Source organism: Oryx dammah, unplaced genomic scaffold (genome assembly GCF_014754425.2).
Source record: "Oryx dammah isolate SB20612 unplaced genomic scaffold, SCBI_Odam_1.1 HiC_scaffold_28, whole genome shotgun sequence".
Classification (NCBI taxonomy): domain Eukaryota; kingdom Metazoa; phylum Chordata; class Mammalia; order Artiodactyla; family Bovidae; genus Oryx; species Oryx dammah.
This window is the reverse complement of record NW_024070212.1, coordinates 89,084,432-89,105,669: the sequence shown is the minus strand read 5'-3', so window position 1 is coordinate 89,105,669 and position 21,238 is coordinate 89,084,432. Positions and strand designations below refer to the sequence as shown.

General features: G+C 37.6%; 1 protein-coding gene and 1 long non-coding RNA gene across 3 annotated transcripts in view; one reads left to right on the top strand and one right to left on the bottom strand.

Moving 5' to 3' along the window:
• Positions 1-21,238, bottom strand: part of USP24 (ubiquitin specific peptidase 24) — a 162,731-nt gene that overhangs the window by 100,526 nt on the left and 40,967 nt on the right. For both annotated transcript variants that reach the window (XM_040231059.1, XM_040231060.1), the window contains 8 exons: positions 20,066-20,133; positions 13,451-13,594; positions 12,503-12,625; positions 6,594-6,629; positions 6,202-6,267; positions 3,749-3,814; positions 1,495-1,569; positions 748-906 (listed from right to left, as the gene is read on the bottom strand). In XM_040231059.1, the coding sequence (XP_040086993.1) occupies positions 748-906; positions 1,495-1,569; positions 3,749-3,814; positions 6,202-6,267; positions 6,594-6,629; positions 12,503-12,625; positions 13,451-13,594; positions 20,066-20,133 (737 nt within the window). The remainder of the gene's footprint in view (positions 1-747; positions 907-1,494; positions 1,570-3,748; positions 3,815-6,201; positions 6,268-6,593; positions 6,630-12,502; positions 12,626-13,450; positions 13,595-20,065; positions 20,134-21,238) is intronic.
• Positions 4-21,238, top strand: part of LOC120856091 — a 21,704-nt gene continuing 469 nt past the window's right edge. Inside the window, exons 1-2 of the long non-coding RNA XR_005719387.1 lie at positions 4-15; positions 8,862-8,866. This is a non-coding gene — a long non-coding RNA (uncharacterized LOC120856091). The remainder of the gene's footprint in view (positions 16-8,861; positions 8,867-21,238) is intronic.

The window sequence follows — 21,238 nt, the reverse complement described above, 5'->3', positions numbered from 1 at the left end:
GACAGAGTCCTAGCAGTGGTTTGGTCTTGGATTCTAGTTGGTCCTGTTGCTCACACGTGTCTCTGACCTTACGAGGTTTGGCTATTTTTATGAGATAGCCCAGCCTTCTTTTATTAAATTCTTCTTTTAATTTAAAATAATTCAAGAATCACTCAAATGATCAAGTGATTCACTCAAGAATCAAGAGTTACTTGTAGCCAAGGATCCTAATTAGTACAAAACTGGAGGAAAATAATTGGAATTATGGCTGAACTCTATTGGCCCCACCTATCACTCACCAAAACCAACTATGCTCATGGAAAGTTTAGGAAGTTGCAAGATCTTATTTCCATCATTTTGCTTAGACCACTCCAGTTGTAAACAAAACAAAATTTTGCCTGAACCCCAGTTAAAAGATTTGGTTTAAGTAAGTGCATATCTGAAATATAATAAAAGTAATTGTACCCTTGGGGTAAAAAGTAAACCTTAAACTTCATATTCCTAGGAATTGTGTTCCAGAAAAATCTCACTAGAACACTGACTACTTCATAGGATGAATTCTGAACGTAATACATATGAAAGTATTACTTTATTAACAGACAATTGTAAACACAGACCATTTTATATATAATCACTGTTATCTCTTTTTGTGGGATTACAAGAAATTATTATTATTTATTTCCCAACATTTTTACATTAATAACAACTTTTGGAAGAACTTAAGAGTATCCATACTTTAAGTCTTCTAGAAACAAGTGCAAAACTTACTTCCTTGAGGGAATTCATTTTGGCACTGAAATGTGGTGATTTCAGCATGCGCAGCAGGATGTCTAGTCGAAGGTCGTCCACGACGGTCACCAGATCTGGTTGGAAGCGCATGCAGAGTAACTTGATGGCAGACAAGAGCTCAGGGATGCTAACCAATCTCTTTCATTTAAAAACAAAACACACACACATACACATACACAGAGAAAACAAAAAGGAACCAATAAAACATTTTGATACCAATTCTTCCACACATAGGAATAAAGGACATATTCAGTGACCATGATCTAGTGGTATCTCATACTTCACATGGTTGATGAACTACATTCTGCTTTTAACCAAAAATCAGTGCAGTGCATGACTGAGCAAAGAAAAGAGAAGGGGCCTGAGAGAAAGTCAAGGCAGACAAAATGAATCATGTTAGAACAACTCTAGATAGCTTTTAGTACCAAATTATTTTAAAGCGTCTTCAATGCTATACCAATTGTGCTACTATTAAAACCAGCATGTTAAATTCTTAATGGTGTCACTTACTGAGAATCCTCCATTCATTTTATTGACTGAAGTAACACCAACCAATCAGTACTTCAGAAAATAACATTTTTTTGGTCAGGAAATGTAAGGTTAATTTAATGTGAGCTGTATGTGACCGGAATCCAAAGAGCAATGACATGTGAACCTTGCCCCAAGTCCTGGTTCTGCTTCTGTGGACCAACATGCGCTGCAATCCCGAGACTGGGGATGTATTACCTTATCTTTGAGGTCCTTTTCCTCCACACTCCGCACATCCTGGATTGTATTAAGGATGACTGGGTCTAGCATGGGCTGTAAGAAAAAAGTGCTAAAGTCAGTAAGGACCCTTGAATCTGTCCTTAAACTAGAGAGGAGATCCTTCTTCATTCACATTTCACAAAGAAGAAGGTACAACGCAAAGATCTGAATCTAGTATCAGACTACCACTAACTAACTAACACCATCCCAAGTAAACCCTTTTAACTGATTCTGAGCCTCAGCTTCTTTACTATCATATGGGTGCAGTTCCTCTTTACTTTCTTATAAGGGTCCTTTGAAGAGCAGCCAAAGACAACCAAAGACACACAGACTGACTTAAAGTATTAAACATGAGTATGTATCATTTGGAATAAAGTATTTTGCATTTGATTTTAAAAGAATAAACAGAAGCACAAACCACAAAAATATGATGCTTTATGCACTTACTTTTGTTAGTTGATATGTAAATGAGGCCTACAGATAAGACTCATACAATATACTGTTTGTTCCTGAATGGCAGCATAGCCAGATAACTAAATCTAAGTAATATATGAGAACTAGTGAAAAATTAGCAAGGTCTAAATGATTACTTGTCTTTAAGTAAAATAAATTTTTTAAAAGTAAAATAAGTTTTAAACTTATCTGGTGACCAGGAAATATTTGGCTGTCAAACCAAGAACACATCAGCAATGAATTAAAATGCCATCATGCAATCATCCACATAGAATTCCCTTATTTACACTTATGCCAACTGTATAGTGAAAACTGAGGGCTGTCAGGTAAGAGGCAAGTCATATTGTTCTTGTCAAGCATGTGCCAGCCTTACTTAGCTTTTACCACAACTCTGTGGGACAGGTATGGGTACTACTACTACTTTACAGATAAATAGGGACGCCAAGTCCCAGGGTTCACTTTAGTCTTCTAAAGGAGCAAGTGTTAGAGACAGTATTAATGTACGTAACTACAGCATGAATTTATTGCTAAATGAATTTAAGGTTGGATGTGGTGTTGTTTCAGTTCCTACTGCAGGAAGTTAAACATACTTTGGTTGGAAATTCATAAACTTTTTTTTAGAAGAACACTGTCTTATATATAAAACCTGGAATTCTGAAGAACTTAGTATTAAGTAGCAGTTGGAATATTTGCACTAAATCTCTTTCCATGGAGCAATGCATGGATAAAGAATACACATTTAAAAATTCAATCCTGGCTTTGATTATTAAAAAGCCAATTATTAAATTGCTAATATAGATTATTAAATTATTAAGTCAAATCACTTTGCCTCTTTATGTTTCAGTGTTTCACTACAAAACAAATGATTATATTCATATGCTTATAAGTGAGAGAACACTAGATATCTCTAAAGACCTTAATATCAGAATGAAGAAATACTTAGTCACTCTGCTTCATTTAAATAATTTTGCAGAATTACTCTGAAATCTAAAGAAGGCACTTAAAGCTTAGAAATAACAGAAATTTCCAGAACCTACTAAAAAAAAAAAATCCCATCTCCCTTGTTAAAATGGCCTTATGTACCCTAGACATTAGAAATAAGGAACAGTGCATACCATTTGCTCCCAAAGGACACTAAGCTTTCAAAACTATTTACGGTGATTTTTAAAAAAATCTCTGTGACAGCTAAGGTTCACAGACATATTTTTATAAAGAAAATAATAAATGGAAGTATTTCAACATGACATTTTATTCAGTAAAATTTGTTAACTGAAATGGAAAGGCAACCCGAAAGTGCAATGGGCCCTAAGCATCAGAAAGCTCAACACTCACAGCTCTGACTATCCTATGACTTGGTGACGTGCAGACAAGATGTGCTGTCAAACTGTTACTCAGATTCTCAGTGACTTGGCTAGAGGGAGCCCAGCAGGCCACTCAACACTGTTTAACGTAATGCTGAATCCTTAAATAACCCTGTGAAGCGGGTAGGGATATATGCCACCTATTTTATAGTGAAGAAAGGGGGGGGGGGGCTATAATCTGTAATTATATTTGATAAAATGATAAATTGAAAAGATAAGTAACCTTAAATGTTTAGACGTTAACTATAACTTATTAATCATTTTTATTTATCTTCTGATAAAATTTTCACTACAAGGATAGCTAATAAAAAGCAGTTGTTCTGATTGGCACAATTCTGAACAACCTGATAAAAAGATAATTTTTACTGTTTGTATGCCTTAGATCACTTTTGAAATAAGTGTAAAATGGTTTACCTTACCTGTACCACTGAGGAATTGAGGTACTCTGCACATACCCCTAAGGGCTGCACTAGTGCTGAGACTGCCTGAAAAAAAGACAGCAAATGTGAGAAATAAATGTGAGCATGTTCTTTCCTCTCAACATTAAACAAATCCTTTTTTATATGTCAGAGAACATTTCATACTCTTGGGCAGGAAAAGCTGATATAAAGATGTCAATTCATTTAAATTATTATAGAAATTTAATGTAACTTAAATCATACTATGCCAATAAAACTTCTTTCAAGGCTTGGATGAGATGATTCTAAAGTTCACATTGTAGAGTAATACAAATTTTTATTTGAAAAATGAGAGAATAGTTGGGAAAGGAATGAAATGTGCCTTTAACAAAGAAAACATTTAAGGCTTTCATTAAGAAATCTATAAAACTTTACAGAAATACACAAATGGTCCAAATAAATGAGGAAAGATCATGTTCTTGAAGGGAAAGGACTAGTACTATAAACATGTCAATTCTCTACACCTACAAACAGAACACAATTCCACACATGATCTTGGTGGCACTTTCTGCAGGAGATCCTGACACGTTGCCTATATTTGGAAGAATAAAAACATGAGAATGATCAAGAAAATCTGATAAAAGGAAGATGCTAAGCAAAGTTGGCACTACCAAGAATGAAAATAGTGGAGAAACAGTATCAAAATGGCAGTGACTGAGTGAGTGAATGACAGAAGTCCAGGAACAATTCACGTATAACGTATACACTCACTCAGACACTTTATAAAGTCAACAAATCAAAATAGTGAAAAAGAAAACCTTGTGGGAAAAAAAAAGGAATGTTCTTCAGAAGATCTTAAAATAATTAGTTACCCTTTTGGAAGAAAATAAAACTAGATTTCTATCTTATGTGACATATATAAACCAATTCTAAATGAACTCGAGAACTAAGTTTAAAAAATGAAATTGTTTTGAGTATAAAATGAAATGAGTACTTTTATAAACTTTGAGATGGCAACGAGAACATCCCTCAAGCAAATTAGAAAAATTTTAAGCCATTAGGGAAAAACTGACACAAAAAGACACCATCAGCAGAAATGAAAAAAGAAGAGAAAAATCTTAGAGAAATCTTTAGCCTCAAGACATCCGATAACGAGGACAAGCCTAGATTTCTATATATCCGCCATTAGCCAATTTTCATCCAAGTAGTGGAGAAACTTCGAGCTTCTGTTTGTTTAAATACACTTTGCAGGAAATTAGTGAGTGTTTCATTTAACCTTTTAAAAAAATGAAGTCTATTTCTATTATTGCCCAGTGACCTACATAGCCAGTTCTTGAGAAATAAGCAAGCTGGATAAAACCTTCTGTCTGAATAGGTTTTGTTTTGTCTTGCTTTTCCAGTCACTACCTATTATCTTCTAGGTCAATAAAGTCCTCTCTAACACACTTGATCAGTTTAATGGGGATCATAATGTCAGCCTAACAACCTAGTCAAGGTTCAGGGAGGGAGAAGAGGCCTCTAACCAGTGTCACTAGAAGTATTCATGATCTGCTTGACCTCTGATCTTCAAGAGTAAGCAGCAGGCAGCAAGCAATAGTCTATTACCAAGCAGAGCGCCAGTCTCTCTCCTTGACTGTTGTTACTACTTTCATGCAAAGATGGACCATCGGGGTTAGCTGAACAGCCACGGTCCCACAGAAACAACGGGTATTACTCTAAGCACAATTTGTATCACTTAAGCACATTGTTTTACAACATCATTTTCTACTCTGGTCAATTTGCAGTAGCTGGCACAGTGTCTTCTATATGGCAAGTACATAATAAGTAGTTTCTAATTGAATGATTAGAGAACAGAATGAAGTGCTTTCAGTTACAAACAAGTAGTCTGTGAAAAATTGAAGATGAAGTTATTCCCCTTACCGTAAGGTTAAATTTTTTGAGAAAGTGAAGTTCACACGAAAACATACTGGTAACTGTACCTGAGTGGTGATTCTAAGCTCCAGTTACAGGCCTTTATCACCTACGAATCTCTGTAATACCAAAAAGCTGACTGAACAATCTTAATATATTTTATTTGCTTCTGGTACTATAAATAAATTGTGACTTAACTGAGGCAAAAGATTGCTATGTATACATATACTTGCCACACGCAGCAATTATCCCTAAACAGCAAGATAATTTCATATAACCACTACAAGTAAGGAGTTAAGAGAAAAACATCACAAAGAGAAATGAATGTGGTGGAAAAACAAAAACAAAAAAACACAACCAAACGCTCTACCCTAAAATTTGGTTATTACGATTAAGAAACAGTAAACATTTCTGTGCTTATCAGAACCATGGGAGCTACTCCCATAAAGATTAACTTGAGTTTTAACATTTAATTTAATGTGTCCAGACAATGTCCCGGGGGTTACACAGCAAGCTCAATGAAGTGAACTTCCACACTGTGTACATACAGCGGTTTAACTTACCCCAAGTTCTATATCTTCTGAATGGAGCTTGGCTTGGATTACCGCAAATCCACCTAATTCTCCAAACTGAGAAGAAAAAAGGTATACATTAATTTTAAAATACTATACTTTAATGATTTAGCAAGCAACTACAGCTCACATTCTAGTTTATCAATGTGCTTATAACCCTGGTCTTCAGAGTCACCACAAAGATGATTCTAATGCTCCTGTGATACGCTACAGGAGATGTACTAAGTCCTAAAGCTGATGTTTATCTGTTTAAACAGCACATATAAAAGAGGAAGAAATGATAAAACATATTTGATTATTCTCTGTAGCTGTCATCTACCTGAAACTCTAGGAAAGCTCATTAGAAAATGAAAAACATGCCCATATTAATAAAAGCTGTATACCTTATTTACCAAATCCACAAGCCATCCATGAGGCTCCTATGAGAAAAGAAAACAGAAACTGAAATGGCAATACAAAAACTTCCCTACTAACTCTTGTATTTCTTTTATCCTAAATCACAAAGTTGGAAAACAATTTAACATTATTTCAAAAGGTTTTCCCAAATGTTTCTTAATGTGAATCTTTGACATTACTGAAAACAATTTAGAAGTCAGTCTGTATGTTGATGGGATTGCTACAATACAAAGCATTTATGCATTTTGGGTAGGTGAGATCAGTTGTTTAAGCTTTCTGAGGTACAGGATAAATAATTATTAACTCAGAGTAGCAAATCAAGAGATTGAAGATTTAGTCCTAGCTGTACCATTAATTAGTGTCCTGGAGTAAGCACTTCTTTTCTCCTCCCTTTCTTCCTTTGTTTCCTCTCTCAGGCATTCACTGTTCTAGAAGCTGCATAATGTTCCAGTGGCTGGATACAGAACAGTGATGAAGAAGAGATGTGCTACGTGCTTTCATGGGATTCATATTCCAGCAGGGTTGATAAAGACAAGTAAACCAACACATAATTCATTCAGGTTGTGCATTTCCACAAAAGGCCCTCAAATGAGAAATAAGAGCCCAGTCTGTTCAGAGTAGTGGTCATAGAAAATCTCTTTGAAAAGGCGGTCTTTAATCTAGAACTTAAAGGATGAGACAGATTTAGCCATTCAAAGAACAGTCCAGGCAGAGAGGCTAAAATGGAAAAGGTCCTGTTTGGGGAAGGCAGAAAAGCCTACCTTCATTTGAAAAACGGAGGGGCAACTCTCCCAACTGGGAGGTGGTGAGCAGGGGAGAATGGCACAGATTAAACTGTAGAGAGAAGAAAAGCTGGAACATGCAGAAATTTGTAGACTGTGATTAGAAGGAAAGCAACAGAGGTGTTTAAAGCAAGAAAATGATACATTTTATGTTTTAAGGGGACTCTTGCAATTATGTGGAGAATGGAAAGGAAAGGATGAATGAAGAGTGAAGAGCAGAGATACCAGAGGGAAGACTAGTGTAGTAACTGGGCAGGACACGACGGTGTTTGAAGTGGGATGGTGGCAGAAGACACAGAGAGACGCCAACCGAAGATCTATGTGAGATCAAATCAAAGGGCCTGTTTATGCTTTGGATATGAATACGAATCATGGCTGATTCCTATGTTTTCAGCTTGGGTGTCTAGGTAGATGGTGATGCCATTTACTGAAAGGGTAGAGAATGAAGGCTGGGGAAAAATAATGAAGTTGTGCTTCAGGCACAGTCTGAGATGTCTCCGTGGTAACCAAGTGGAGACAGCTGGCTCTCCAAGTCTGCTGTGCTCAGGAAAGAGGTCTGGGCCACAGAGATATAAAGCAGAGGGCCATCAGCACAAAGATGACATTTAGATCTGTAAGAATGGAAGCTATTTCTTGCAGAGAGTATGGTGAACGAAGAGAAGGCGGCTCTGGATGAGTCAAGAAAGGAGAGGTAGCTGAGGGGGCATGCAGAAAGCAGGAGACTGTAGGAAGGAAGTTTCAAGGAAGAAGAAACTGTGAGCATGATGCTGACTGGGGCAAGAGATAGTTCCTCTGGATCCAGAAGCACAGTACCTTAATGACAGCAGTTTCAGTGAACTGGTGGCAAAAGGAGGAGGGATGGAATGCCTAGAAGATCTAATGGAGACTTCAGTCTAGCTGCCTCAAACATCTCTCCAACTGAAAACAACTAACATAAAACATTTAAGGGCTTCCCTGGTGGTCCAGTAGTTAAGACTCTTTCTTGCAATGCAAGGGACTCCGGTTCAATCCCTGGTCTAGGAAGATAGCACATGCTGCGGAGCAACTAAGCCCATGCACCACAGCTACTGAGCCCACGTGTGCAACTGCTGAAGCCTGCACGCCTAGAAGCTGTGCCCCACAAGAGAAGTCACCACACTGCACCTGGAGAGTAGTCCCCACTCACTGCAGCTAGAGAGAGCCTGTTCACAGCAACAAAGAGCTACCACAGCTTAAAAAAATCTTAAACAAATTAAAAAAAAATCTTTTAAAACATAGAACTGAGTCGGCAAAACATCAGAAGTGTAACCAAAAAAAAAAAAAAAAAAAGAGAGAGAGAGAGAAAGCAGAAATCCTGTGAAGTAAACAAATCATGAGGCCAGCTATCATGCTGCAGGCATCTATGGAACTGAGGGGATCTCTAGCTTCCATTTTCATAGCCTTACAGTGGCTCAGAAGCAGGACACAACACCAGTATGGGGCTCAGATACTAAGAAGAGGTTGTCACAGAAAGCAAGAACCCAAAGCGCTACAGCCTGAATGTAAGGTGAACTGAAATAAACTTACTGTGGAATGGAAACAACAAGCCTACCTTGACTCTGATACTGGATGGTGAGGAGAAAAAAATTCTCCAGGAATTTATAAACATCTAATTGTCCTCACATGGCTTTGCTGCTCTAATTCAAATTGACTTTATGGTCTGAAAAACCTTGAGTTGAATATTTATTCTAAAGTGGTCCCAAATCATAGTATTCCCAGGCACCCAGAAGAAGTAAATCCTTTTTGGAGGAAAGAACTTGCAACTCAGGCCTCAAAAAATGTTCCTAAATTCCAAGAAACATAAGTTCATAGAAAAATAAAGAAACAAGTATAAATATGTTTTTCTACACACATAAACAAACAAGTGAGTAAAAGTTGGCAGAATCAGACCAGCTCTTAGATATCAGACATAGCATATAAGTTAAGCATTAAACAAGGAGGAGATTGAAAATATGACTCAAGAATATGAGATAATTAGAAACAAGCAGAGTCGAACTGGACCACAGATCTGAAAAACGTCATCTCAAACAATGCACAGGAAAACAAACAGATAAAATATATGAAAGAGGTTAAGGGACATAAGGACAGAATGAGAAGGTTGAACATATAGCCATAGTTCTAGAAGAAGAGCCTACTGGGGAAAAGGCAGTATCTTAAAAGGTAATGGCTGAGAATTTTCCAGAATTGATACAAGATATACATGTTTAGTTTTGGAAATTCAATGCATCTGAGGCAAAATAAACAGAATATCTCAGTTAACTGCAGTGAGAGTCAAACTGCCAAATATCTAAGAGAAACAGGTCTCAAAAAATAGCCATGAAAAGAGACTTCTTAAAACCAAACAACAGTCAGACCATCAGCCAACTTTCAAAAGCAATACTCAAGGCCAGAAGACACTGAAATGATATCTGTGATATTCTGACACAAAACATATGTCAATCTAGAATTTAAAACCCAGAAAAAATGTTCTTCAAGTAACAGGAAATAAAATTAAGCTTCAGTTCAGTTCAGTCACTCAGTCGTGTCCAATTCTTTGCGACCCCATGAATCGCAGCACATCAGGCCTCCCTGTCCATCACCATCTCCCGGAGTTCACTCAGACTCATGTCCATCGAGTCAGTGATGCCATCCAGCCATCTCATCCTCTGTCGTCCCCTTCTCCTCCTGCCCCCAATCTCTCCCAGCATCAGTCTTTTCCAATGAGTCAACTCTTCGCATGAGGTGGCCAAAGTACTGGAGCTTCAGCTTTAGCATCATTCCTTCCAAAGAAATCCCAGGGTTGATCTCCTTCAGAATGGACTGGTTGGATCTCCTTGCAGTCCAAGGGACTCTCAAGAGTCTTCTCCAACACCACAGTTCAAAAGTATCAATTCTTTAGTGCTCAGCCTTCTTCACAGTCCAACTCTCACATCCATACATGACCACAGGAAAAACCGTAGCCTTGACTAGACGGACCTTAGTTGGCAAAGTAATGTCTCTGCTTTTGAATATACTATCTAGGTTGGTCATAACTTTTCTTCCAAGGAGTAAGCATCTTTTAATTTCATGGCTGCAGTCACCATCTGCAGTGATTTTGGAACCCCCAAAAATAAAGTCTGACACTGTCTCTACTGTTTCCCCATCTATTTCCCATGGTTAGGCCATCGAAAACAAAGACTCAGCCACCAATGGACCCCTTATGAGAGGACAATTTACAGAAGGCACTCCAGGAAGAAGGAAAATTATCCCAATGGAAGGCCTGAAATACAGACGGAATGGTACAGAGGTACATGCTGTAAACAGGGCTGAGTCAAAGCACTGCCTGAAATCAGGTGGATGGTGCCTATTTGAGGGGAATAAAATGAGACAGGAGAGGACCAAGACAATGCATAATAAAGACAAAAGGAGGAGGCAGGTGAGGAATGGCACACAGAACATACTAAGATTTTCATGTACTGCTCAGAGGACGGTAAGGATAGTGATGAAATGTATACTTTGTTTAGGCTATAAGTTAAAATGTCAGAGTAAGCACTGAAAGAATAACTGAGAGGGAAGGACATGGAAGCTTTCATCTGGTTGGTTGTGAAGAGGGACAGAGCACAATGCTGAAGCTAGAGGTGGATGCAGCGTCAAAGGCAGAAGTTTAAAGACAGGAAAACACTAGACCATGTGATACACAATGGGAGGAACTGATAAAGAGAGAAAAACTGAGCGTACCAAAGAAAGAACAGAAATGCTAAGGTGTAAAATGCTTGAGAAGGCAACTGGAGAGGAGAGGGTACACAGGGCCTTTGCACGAGAGAGAATTCCTTTCATGGTAATGAGAGGAAATTAGAGACTGAACGTTTCTGGGTGTCCGTTGCTGCATATATACACTGGGCAGGGGAGAGAAAGAACATTTGCTGAGTACTTACTAAAGTGACCCACTGTGTTCAGTGTTTTTGTATACATTTGTCATTTCATAGTCATGACAATATTGAAAATGAGATTTTAATATCTTGAGAGGCAAGGCTATATACAGAATTCAGACTACAGAGCTAACTCACATAGGTCCCTGATATAACTAGGCTTGTGAATTTGGACAAGTAGTTAACCTCTGTGTGCCTCAAATTTCTCATCTACAGAATGGGGGTAAAAATAATACCTAACTCACAGAGTTGCTGTGGAGGTTAAATTTCACAGGATATACTCACTGTCCTTTCCACTCAGCTCTCACCTCCTCCCTGGAGTACTGCCTGACCCTCCAAGGTGGCAACTCCTTTCCCTATATCCCATGAATAGCACATTATTATTACAATTGCACCTGTTGTTTGTTACACTGTGATTTTTTTAATTTCCTATTTCCTTCACTATGCTGTAAGTTAGAAACCATGTCTTATTACTCTATACTAAGGGCAAGAACTATCTATGCAAGAACTATTTATTTATATCTCCAAAATCTAGAATAATGCCAGACACACAGCAAATGTTCAATGAACAATCAATGAACTAAACCTCTGCTTCTACTAAAGCAATGGACAAGTTTCTTATCTACTCTGTTGACTTCTTTCAAATATTTCTCCAAAACCAAAACAGTGTTTGATCAACAAACTGTTTGAATTATGAGCTCTTTGTGGGTATGTTATTGGCACATTGTAGACTTTTAAATATAAAATGAAGATATTGGCCTGTGCTTGAAAAAAAAAAACAAAAGCTCTAAAGCTTGTGGAGTTTAGAAGAAAATTATACATGAGATTTAATTATTATTTTTTCTAGCAATAACTAGTCATTTCAAGTAATTTCAAATGCTCTAGCTTCTCAGATGTCTCTAAGAAACTGGGACACCCATTAAACAGGGGTTCTGGTAATTCAATAAATAGGGCACTTTTCATGTCATGCAGTTATTTCTTATTCATTAAACATTTCAAATCTATAAAGTTCCTCACGAAGTTAATTAACAGCTATGGAAAAATATGCAATAGCTGAAAAAACTGTTGAAATATTGAGCTATTTTAAGAGCTACATGGAGTATTTGCCATTTTTCATGGGCTATTTTAATCTTTCCATGTAAACTGTCATTTTTGTGGTAGACAAATCTTTTTCAATACATAAAACTATGAAAAAAAAACTATGTTTACCTTTTGGAAAGTAGATACAGGTGAAATAGCAAACATATTCCCCTCTCCAAATACTTCTGCCCAATTCCTTTGAGACACTTTCATTCTGTTTTTAAAATGGTATTCATTATCAGGATTGAAAGCCTAGATTCAAACAGAACAGAGAAACATTATTATTATCTATTTCTATAGCAACACATATTAGCATTAGAAAAGAAGATAAAAATATCACCTTGGACTTCCTCATTAATAGAATCTTTCAAGTATCTCAACAAAACATACTCCTTAGCAAGTGCTGAGGAGGAGCAAATGGCCAAAGTACTACTCTCCTGCTTCACTCAATGTTTGCTATGGGGAAAGAGAAGGAGGGCTTAGGACCAGAGGTCTGAGCCAAGGCGAGGTGAAGCCAATGCTGCAAATGTCCTAGGGCCACCACCAGTGGAGATGGGCAATAAGGCAGTGAAGACAGAAGTTAGGAGGCAGGGACTTCTGGCAGTCCAGTGGTTAAGACTCCACGCTCCCAGTCCAAGGGGCATGGGCTGTGTACCTGATTGGGGAACTAAGATCTTGGATGCTGCCTGAGACGGCCCCAGCAAAAAAAGTTAGGAGGGAATACACGAGCCCCGCTTCCTCTTGCAGCTACTGTTACTAATCAGAGGAAAGCCTGGAAACCAAACTACATCAGCACCCTATATGATAGTATTTGTGATGTGAATAATAAGGGAGAAAAAAGGGAAAGCTATTTAACCATTCTAATAATCATTAAGCAATTTAATCATTTTATTCATTCTATTTAATATATTTCTTTAAAACTGAAAGCATAGAATGGCTGCTCTACTTTAAAAATAAAATGGAAGAATGTCTTTAATGATAATATCATTATGACTCATTACTAATTACTAGTCAGAAGGTAGTAGGTATGTTAAACAAAACCAAAATGCAAAGTACTTCATTTTAGACATACTGTACCATTGTAAGCACAGCTAGCAGACCAGTGGGAATTGGATCTTGTTTTATTCTTTCTGCAACCAGTTCTATTAATAGCATCAACATGTTGTAGATCCCTTCATGAATTTCAGTACCCCACTTGTGAACAGCACTTGATGTCAGGAGCTATAAAAACAGAGAGGGCAGTTTAGAGTCTTATTTGGAAAGAAAGAAAGAAAGAAAGAAAGAAAGAAAAATGTCTGCAGTTATGAGTGCAATCTTTATAATAATCAAGTGATTATTATTAAAATACTTTTATGCAGATGACTTGCTTTAACAGACCCATAGCTGCAGTCCATTTACTCGTTCATTTACTTCAGTCAACACTTAGCTTTTTGAACTTTAATTCCCTTATATTAAAACAGTTTGTTAAAAGAGAATGTTTATTGTTTCTCTACCTTTCATTATTACCAGGGGAAGTGAAATGGTAAAGAGCAAAAAAGAACCTGAGCTCACTTCTGGTACTATTTCCTAGCTGTGTGGCCTTGGACAAATTTACCTGAGTTCTCAGAGACTCAGTTCTCCTGTCTCAAAACAGGCATAACTCCTACCCACTTAACAGAGATGTTACAAATATTAATATCAAAAGGTATAATGAATGTAAAAGTATTAGCAAGGTTTTATGGTGTGTTTTGTCACTATTAATCAACATTCCTGGAATCTAAGAAATGGATGCTGTATTTCATGATTTGAACATGCACATTCTCTTCATATTATTTATACCTCAGAAACAGAAATGGATCTTCCCACCCGTTGACCAGATGGCAGCAGGGCTCTGAGTGGGAAAAATTTTTTTAGGAATACCTTGCCAATTCATTTTGACTGTGTTTTCCTTTCTGGTGTGCAGAAAAGTTAATATTCAATTTTTTTTTAAGTTTAAGTAAATCAAAATAGCTCTAAGTGATAAGGCATTATAACACTGTTTACTTTGCAGTTATTTTTCTGAAATATAAAACACAGAGTATAACATAATGGTACATCTTATAATCAGTATCTTAGATTAAAAAAAAAAAAAGGAAGGAAGGAAAAGGCACATACGAATCTAAAATCTTCATCTTTGGAGTTTCCCAAATTTTGATCTAAGTACTTGGGGAAGTCTAACTCAGGAATAACCACCAGAACAGGGAATGAGAAATCAAAGGATTCCACTTAATAAAATACTAGCAAATGGGTACAGTGGTTTCATGTTTTTGTAAGATTTCCATTGAGAGGGAAAATATTGCGCTATAAAAATTTCACCTTGGCTACATCGAGAACTGCTTAACAAGAGGGCTAAGATCCTGAAATAATCCAAACTTCTTTAGCATCAAAGGAAAACCTCAGCTTCAGACTTTCTATATAGCAATTAACTGCACCACTTGCTCAAATGAACAATAACCGTAAGACTGATTTTATATAAGCCAATAAGTTAATCTTTATTGCCAGAATTCTTTTGCCTGCCTATCTATCCTTCCTGTCCTTAAAACATATATAATAAAGCAAAATAAAGCAGAGATTAAGATTTAAGAAGCTCCATGTAACAACAAAAATGCCCACAGACAGAGGAGCCTGGCAGGCTACAGTCCATGGGGTTGCAAAGCGTTGGACAGGACTGAACGACTAAGCACATGTAACAAAATAAAATTTATGTGAGCTAAGCACCACTCCCTCTGTTGCCATCTCATTTGTTCAGTTTTGCTACCTTCCAGAGAAAGGGGGGCAAGACAAGCAGCACCGAGTGGGGAAAAGGTATACAAGGTTTAAACATTACTATGCGCTATGACCAGATTTACATGCTTGTACCTGCCTGAATACACTAGAATCTAGGCTAGCCTGAAGGTGAAAGGTGAAGAAAGTAGAAATTACAGCAGAACTCCTTTTCTGCACCTGACTCACACAACTGCTTATTATTTATACTCTTAATTCTTTTTTTTTTTTTTTCCTGCTTTTAAAAAACAGGCAGCTTGTAAGAAAATCCCAGGGAAGAGGGCAGGGAGAGATTTATCATATCAGGAAGCACAAGTCTAAACAAACATGGAATTCTGTAGCACTTCTGGTGTAGAGAAATCTTTTTAATAGCTCTAAATTCTAAGAATCGAATGACAATGAACACAATGCAAGGTACTTTTGTGCTCAGAGTTTTATAGGAAACAACTCCCAACAACCACTTGACCATTTGGTACACTATTACAGTTTGCTGCTGTTGTTGCTGTTCACTCACTAAGTCATGTCCAACTCTTTGGGATTCCATGGACTCCACATGCAAGGCTTCCCTGTCCTTCACTGTCTCCCTGGATTTGTTCAAATTCAAGTCCATTGAGTTGGTGACACTATCTAACCATCTCATTCTCTGTCACCTCCTTCTCTTCCTGCCCTCAATCTTTTCTAGCATCAGGGTCTTTCCCAATGAGTCAGCTCCTTGCATCAGGTGGCCAAAGTATTGCAGCTTCAGCATCAGTGCTTCCAATGAATATTCGGGGTTGACTTCCTTTAGAACTGACTAGTTTGATCTCTGTGCTATCCAAGGGACTCTCAAGAGTCTTTTCCAGCACCACAATTTAAAAGCATTAATTCTTTGGTGTTCAGTTTTCTTTCTGGTCCAACTATGACGCCCATACATGACTACTGGAAAAACCACAGCTTTGACTATATGGACCTCTGTCAGCAAAGTAATGTCTCTGCTTTTTAATACACTGTCTAGGTTTGTCATAGCTTTTCTTCCAAGGAGCAAGTGTCTTTTAATTTTGTGGCTGCAGTAACCATCCACAGTGAATCTGGAGCCCAAGAAAATAAAATCTGCCACTGTTTTCATTTTTCCCCATCTATTTGCCATGAAGTGATGGGACTAGATGCCATGATCTTAGCTTTTTGAAACTTAGTTTTTGAGTTTTAAACCAGCTTTTTCACTTTTCTATCACCCTCATCAAGAAGCTCTTTAGTTCCCTTTCATTTTCTACCTTTAGAATGGTATCACCTGCATATCTGAGGTTGTTATTTCTCCCAGCAATCTGGACTCCAGCTTGTGATTCATTCAGCCCAGCATTTCACATGATGTACTCTGCATATAAATAAGTAGAGTGACAATATAAAGACTTGATGCACTCTTTTCCCCATTTTGAACCAGTCTGGTTCTAACTGTTGCTTCTTGACCTGCATAGAGGTTTCTCAGGAGTCAGGTAAGAGAGTCTGATATTTCCATCTCTTTTAAACAGTTTTCCATAGTTTGTTGTGATCCACACAGTCAAAGGCTTTAGCATAGTCAATGAAGCAGCAATGGATGTTTTTCTATAATTCCCTTGCTTTTTCTATGGTCCAGTGGATGTTGGCACTTTGATCTCTGGTTTCTCTGTCTTTTCTAAATCCAGTTTGTAAATCTGGAAGTACTCAGTTTACATACTGCTTAAGCCTAACTTGAGGGTTTTGAGCATTACCATTCTAGCATATGAAATGAGTGCAATTATATGGTAGTTGGAACATTCTTTGTCATTGTCTTTCTTTGGGAATGGAATGAAAACTGAACTTTTCCAGTTCTATAGCCACTGTTTTGAGCTTTGCAAATTTGCTGGCATATTGAGTGTAGCACTTTAACAGCATAATCTTTTAGGATCTGAAATAGCTCAACTAGACTTCCATCACCTCTGCTAGCTTTGTTTATTGTAAGGCTTCCTAATACCCATTTGACTTTGCATTCCAGGATGTCTTGGCTCTAGGTGAGTGATTGGGTAACAACATTGTGGTTATGAGTCATTAAGACTTTTTTATGTAGGTCTGTGTATTCTTGCCACCTCTTCTTAAGCTCTTCCGCTTCTGTCAGGTCCTTGCCATTTCTGTCCTTTATTGTGCACAGTTCAATTCAGTTGCTCAGTCGTGTCCGACTCTTTGTGACCCCATGAATCGCAGCATGCCAGGCCTCCTTGTCCATCACCAACAACCGGAGTTCACTCAGACTCACGTCCATCAAGTCAGTGATGCCATCCAGCCATCTCATCCTCGGTCGTCCCCTCCTCCTCCTGCCCCCAATCCCTTCCAGCATCAGGGTCCTTTCCAATGAGTCAACTCTTCGCATGAGGTGTCCAAAGAACTGGAATTTCAGCTTTAGCATCATTCCTTCCAAATAAATCCCAGGGCTGATCTCCTTCAGAATGGACTGGTTGGATCTCCTTGCAGTCCAAGGGACTCTCAGGAGTCTTCTCCAACATCACAGTTCAAAAGCATCAATTCTTCAGTGCTCAGCCTTCTTCACAGTCCAACTCTCACATCCATACATGACCACAGGAAAAACCATAGCATTGACTAGACGGACCTTTGTTGACAAAGTTATGTCTCTGCTTTTGAATATACTATCTAGGTTGGTCATAACTTTTCTTCCAAGGAGTAAGCATCTTTTAATTTCATGACTGCAGTCACCATCTGCAGTGATTTTGGAGCCCCCCAAAATAAAGTCTGACACTGTTTCCACTGTTTCCCCATCTATTTCCCATGAAGTGATGGGACCAGATGCCATGATCTTCATTTTCTGAATGTTGAGCTTTAAGCCAACTTGTTCACTCTCCACTTTCACTTTTATCAAGAGGCTTTTTAGTTCCTCTTCACTTTCTGCCATAAGGATGGTGTCATCTGCATATCTGAGATTACTGATATTTCTCTCGGCAATCTTGATTCCAGCTTGTGCTTCATCCAGCCCAGCGTTTCTCATGATGTACTCTGCATAGAAGTTAAATAAGCAGGGTGACAATATACAGCCTTGATGTACTCCTTTTCCTATTTGGAACCAGTCTGTTGTTCCATGTCCAGTTCTAACTGTTGCTTCCTGACCTGCATATAGGTTTCTAAAGAGGCAGGTCAGGTGCTCTGGTATCTTGGCATAAAATGTTCATTTGATATCTCCAATTTTCCTGACGAGATCTCTAGACTTTACCATTCTATTGTTTTCCTCTATTTCTTTGCATTGTTCATTTAAAAAGGCCTTCTTATCTCTCCTTGTTATTCTCTGGAATTCTGTTTTCATATGGGTATATCTTTCCCGTTCTCCTTTGCCTTTTGCTTCTCTTCTTTTCTTAGCTATTTGTAAGGCTGTCTCAGACAACCACTTTGCCTTCTTGCATTTCTTTTTCTTGGGGATCGTTTTGGTCACTGACTCCTGTACAATATTATAAACCTCCATTCAAAGTTCTTCAGGCACTCTTGTCTACCAGATCTAATTCCTTAAATCTATTTGTCACCTCTACTGTATAATTATAAGGAATTTGATTTAGGTCATACCTGAATGGTCTAGTGGTTTTCCCTACTGTCTTCAATTTATGCCCAAATTTTGAATAAGGAGTTAATGATCTGAGCCACAGTCAGCTCCCAGTCTTGTTTTTGCTGACTGGATAGTCTCTCCATCTTTAGCTGCACAGAATATAATCAATCTGATTTTTGTATTGACCAAGTGGTGATGTCCATGTGTAGGGTGGTCATCTCTTGAGTTGTTGGGAGAGGGTGTCTCCTGTGACCAGTGTGCTACATTATAAAAGTGCTGCTATTTTTAACAGCTACTATAATTCTTAACAAAATTCTTTAAAAAGTTACAACTGCAAAACTACAAAATCGTAGATGAATTCATCCAAAATGAAGAGAAATCTTGATTCTATACAATCCTGGCCCAAATGACAATTTCAAAAGAGTTCTCCCTTTTTACAAAGATGAAGCTGTTTTCAATCCTAAAATTAAGTTTTGTTCTCCCTTAAGCCTTGAATCAATGGAGATTCTGTCAAAATGCAGACGGGAATAAGAGTTTGCAAATGAACAGTTTATTTTGCTGGGTTTTATGATAAATACAAACTTCATCCATCTGTAGTTTTAGTAACTTACTTGCATTTGAGACAAAAATAGATGTCAAAACCCAGAGCTATTGAGACTGCAGGAGACTCATTTATTCATTCAACAAAGATTTACTGAGCTCTTTCTCTGTTCTTGGCACTGGCTATATGCTGGGAAAAACAACAGTGTCTGTGACATCGTTTCTGCTCTTGCTGGGATTCAGGACTCAGGTCCTGCAAAGGCAGCCATGCTGAGTTAGACTGCTTTCAGAAACACAAGTCCTGTGATCTTCTATTCTATTAAGAAAAACTGCTTTATAAGAGATGTGACCAGAATGGGGGCAAGCATATCAGTCTAGGTCCAAAAGAGATGCTGCCATCTGCATGACGTTTTGCCAGATACAATATTCAATCCAGTTAAACTTTCTGTAGTTTAAACATCCACTTCTGTCTCAGTAGAATAGTGAGTACAAAACAACCTATATTTTCATAAATAAATATTATCTAAGTGCCACAATCCATAGTTTAGTAAGATGTCTAATTTCCTAGTATAAGCCTTAATCTACTCTTTAGCAGTTAAATAGAAGAAAGTAAAAGCAATATTAAATGAAGCAATGAGCAAACAATAAATACAGAAGAAACAAATAATTTCTGAGCCCCAAATTCAGAGCTACTTTTTTCATATTAGAGCATTCCTCAGTTGAACAGGATTCATAAACTGGGCTCACATATGAAAAGCTAAAACTGAAATAAAAAGCCTGTTCAGCTTCACCCCCACCAAAAAAAAAAAAAAAAATCAGCCCAGCATTTTTCTTACCTTTTTAAATGCTTCAGGCATACACCTATCCATAAATCTTTTACAATTCTCATCAGACTCGGAAAAACCTTAGTAAAGTAAATGAAACAATACACTTTATTGAGATTTTAGGTAGTTGTAGAAATCACAGATATCATTCCAAATTCATACATATGGAACTACTTATCATAGAAACCTTGATTCTTAAGGGATTATTAAAAGCAGAAGATATACATTCTGATAAAGGAACAGACTGAGAAATAGTTACAGCATTATTTACTAATAGCAGGATATATTTATATTATTAATATATATTTACTTATAGTATAATAAACACTAATTATAATTGAAATGGTTGGACTTACGTTTCCATGTCAGAGTAACTGCCAATGATCTGACAAATAGCTAATAAAACAGCAACAGCAGCTACTTATTAGCCATTATTGGTTTTCTAAACATCTCTACTAAAAACAGAACTATTCTCAATAAATGCCAAGATCACTCTTCTTCCCTAAAACAAACTGAACTCTGTGCAGTAAAACACACAGAACTGTGCCTGGCACAGTGATAAATACTTGGTAAGTGAGTGAATGAATCCACTGTAAAATTATCCTTCAGAATACACTTAAAAAAAACCCCAGTAACAGATTTTGCTTATCAGTGGGGAGACTGCTGCATACATTTTCTTTTTTCAGGCTCGGTATTTAGCATAGTACCTGCATTCTCTCAGGCATTCAATAAATGCTGCTGTGGAGAAGCCAGTCAGAAGCACACCATGGAAGCTGGCCAAAATATTTCCTTTTGATGTGCCTCTTACTTAATCAAGATGGTAAACTATGCACTTTAAAGGAGGAAAAAAAAATTCGCAAAACAGCCCAATTCTATTTATAACTGAATTCAATATGAAAAACAAATCATTTTCTCTTTAGTGAAAGTGTCAGTTGCTCACTTGAGTCCAACTCTTTGCGACTTTATGGATTGTAGCTCACCAGGCTCCTCTGTCCATGGAATTCCCCAGGCAAGAATACTGGAGTGGGTAGCCCTTTCCTTCTCCAGGGAATCTTCCTGACTCAGAGATCAAACCCAGGTCTCCTGTATTGCAGGCAGATTCTTTACCATCTGAGACACCAGGGAAGCCCATTTTCTCTTTAATATATAATATATTCATAGTATAGAAGCCTCCTTATGACGATA